Consider the following 2500-nt stretch of genomic DNA (forward strand, 5'->3'; position numbering starts at 1 on the left):
CACCTAAGACCGCAGTAAGCCTAGCGTGTAGCAAGAGTTGTTATTGTTGTTTCATAGCGACGGAAGGATTTGAGAGCGACCCGCAGTGAACGGAAAGGAAATCCATAAATGGTCAGAGCCGGTCAGTTGGAGCCAATGGTAGAGCTCGCAGGGAGCGGAAAGGGATTTTCTTCCGCTGCCGACGGAGCCTTTTGAGTTGCTGTTGCACCACATTGGCTGCTGCCCCCAGAGGTTAGAGATTCTTTTTTTTTTTTTTTTTTAACCCGATGGGTTCCCAGATTGCTTGCTATACATGTAATACATAACTTTACTACAGATTTGATCCTACTACAATATTAGTAAAGTTATGTATTACATGTATAGTAAAGTTATTCATTACATGTATAGTAATATGTGTAGTAAGTTATGTATAACATGAATAGTAACATGTATTCCTTGTAGTACTATACATGCAATACATAACTGTACTACACATATTACTATACATGTAAAACATAACTTTATTACATGTTACTATACATGTAATACATAACTTTACTTCCCTCCTCCTTCCTCCATCTTCCTTTGCTTCTCTCCTATCTCCTCACCACGACGGGCTGGAGGAAGCTGATGAAGCTGCAGAAGCGGCCCCTCTCCTCCACCAGGGCCCGGCGCACCGCCTGCTTCTCCATCTCCTCCATCAACAGGCACATGTCGCTCACATCCTGCATGGCACTGTCCACCTGGGGCTGCAGGTCGACTCGCCCTGGGGTGGGACGGGAGGAGGAGATATAGGAGGTGAAAAGGGAGGGAGAGAACACGGTCAGAGATAAGTGTGTCTGTGAAAGACAGAAGAAGAGAAGAGAAACAAACATGAATGTGTCATGTGTGTCAGGGCTTGATGTGGTAACCCCCTTTCCCCTCCTCCCATAATGCATTGCTCCATCAAACCACTGGCATACACCATGAAACCTCCCATAATGCATTGCTCCATCAAACCACTGGCATACACCATGAAACCTCCCATAATGCATTGCTCCATCAAACCACTGGCACACACCATGAGACACAGCGAGCTCTTTGGACAGCAACGCCATGTGTGATATTTTGTCTCTCCATACTTGTTTTTACTGTGCACACAACATGGCACAAAGGCTACGAGTCAAAGTGCAGACGAACAGCTTTAAATTGATGGTAGTGTCGGTCATATTATTGATGGTAGTGTCACTGTCAGTCATATTATATTATCAGTTGACCAAAAGTTACATTTGAGGCATTTAGTGGTGAGCAGCTATGGGTTCATCATCGGTGTCTATAGAGCTCAACAGTCGTGTGAATTTTTGTGACGTTTGCCGCCCCGGAAGAGAGTTCCCCTTCCCCATTAATTTTTCCCATAGACATTTTGAAATCCTTATATAACGAGTTTTAAGGCTGGAACCAAGCCAACCCGTGACCGACTGAATCATGAGTGACCATAAAACATTCGGTTTGAGCAAGAACAACAAATAACAACAGGGGGGTTGGATTTCTTTCCCCCTGCAGTGGAGGAAAGGCACATGATGCAGTGGCGTGCACAGACATTTTGGGGGGGCAGGTGCTCAAGTGAAAAAAGGGCAACCCTCTCACAATGAGGCTATTTATAAAAGAAAAGAAAGGAAAGTGACGTTACACACAGTCAGACCCGGGTGAGCACATCTGAAGTGCTCCCTTACTTCCAATGTACACGTAAAGAAAAGGAAAAGAATAGGTGAAAATAAGGGTCGTGGGCCCTCCCCCCCCCGATTTTTTTTATCCCATTTTTATCCCCCATTAGTGCTCATTTTAATTTATTTATCCTGGTTGCTGCTCCACCCTCTGCCGATCTGGGGAGAGACGAAACTGGCTCCATGCTTCCTCCGAGACATGGGCAGTTAGCCAGCCACTTCTTTTTCACCTGACAGGGGAAGCTTCACCGGTAGGACATAGCACGTGGGAGGATCACGCTATTCCAACCAGTTCCCCTCCCTCCGAACAGGCGCCCCTAACGACCAGAGGAGGCACCACATCAGCAACCAGGATATTGCATGTGTTGGTGTGGGGTTCCTATATGAAGGAAACCCCAAGGGGGCACGGGGAGAACATGCAAACTCCACACAGAAAGGCCCTTTTGACAACCCCACCCGGGCGGTGGGCACTTGAGGACATGCGGACGCGCACGCACTCCTTCAGCGCTCACAGCGTCCCAGGTGGGAATCGAACCCAGGACCTTCTAGCTGTGAGGCGACAGCGCTTACCACTGCACCACCATGCCCTCTGGAAAGATTAATATAGTAAAATAAGATAAAGAATAATTACTGTCACTTATTGTAGGCTACATAGTTGCTAGATTATAGTCTCATAGCACAAATTGGCAAGTCTGTTAATTTGATCCCCTTTTATTGGTGACGTTGTCACCATTGCCACCTATTTGGGAGATGTTTGGGTAAAGTGACCTGTTTGGAAAATCCCCTGATATTCCCTGGTCTCCCTGGAGAAATGATCA

At 46.6% G+C, this 2500-nt stretch overlaps 1 protein-coding gene across 1 annotated transcript in view; it reads right to left on the reverse strand.

The window, feature by feature from the left end:
- LOC310789409 (protein MTSS 2-like) overlaps window positions 1-2500 on the reverse strand; it is a 76066-nt gene that overhangs the window by 11200 nt on the left and 62366 nt on the right. Inside the window, exon 7 of the mRNA XM_083651049.1 lies at window positions 588-745. Within this exon, the coding sequence (XP_083507175.1) occupies window positions 588-745 (158 nt within the window). The remainder of the gene's footprint in view (window positions 1-587; window positions 746-2500) is intronic.

The sequence above is a fragment of the Poromitra crassiceps genome (genome assembly GCF_964638095.1).
Source record: "Poromitra crassiceps genome assembly, chromosome: 14".
Classification (NCBI taxonomy): domain Eukaryota; kingdom Metazoa; phylum Chordata; class Actinopteri; order Beryciformes; family Melamphaidae; genus Poromitra; species Poromitra crassiceps.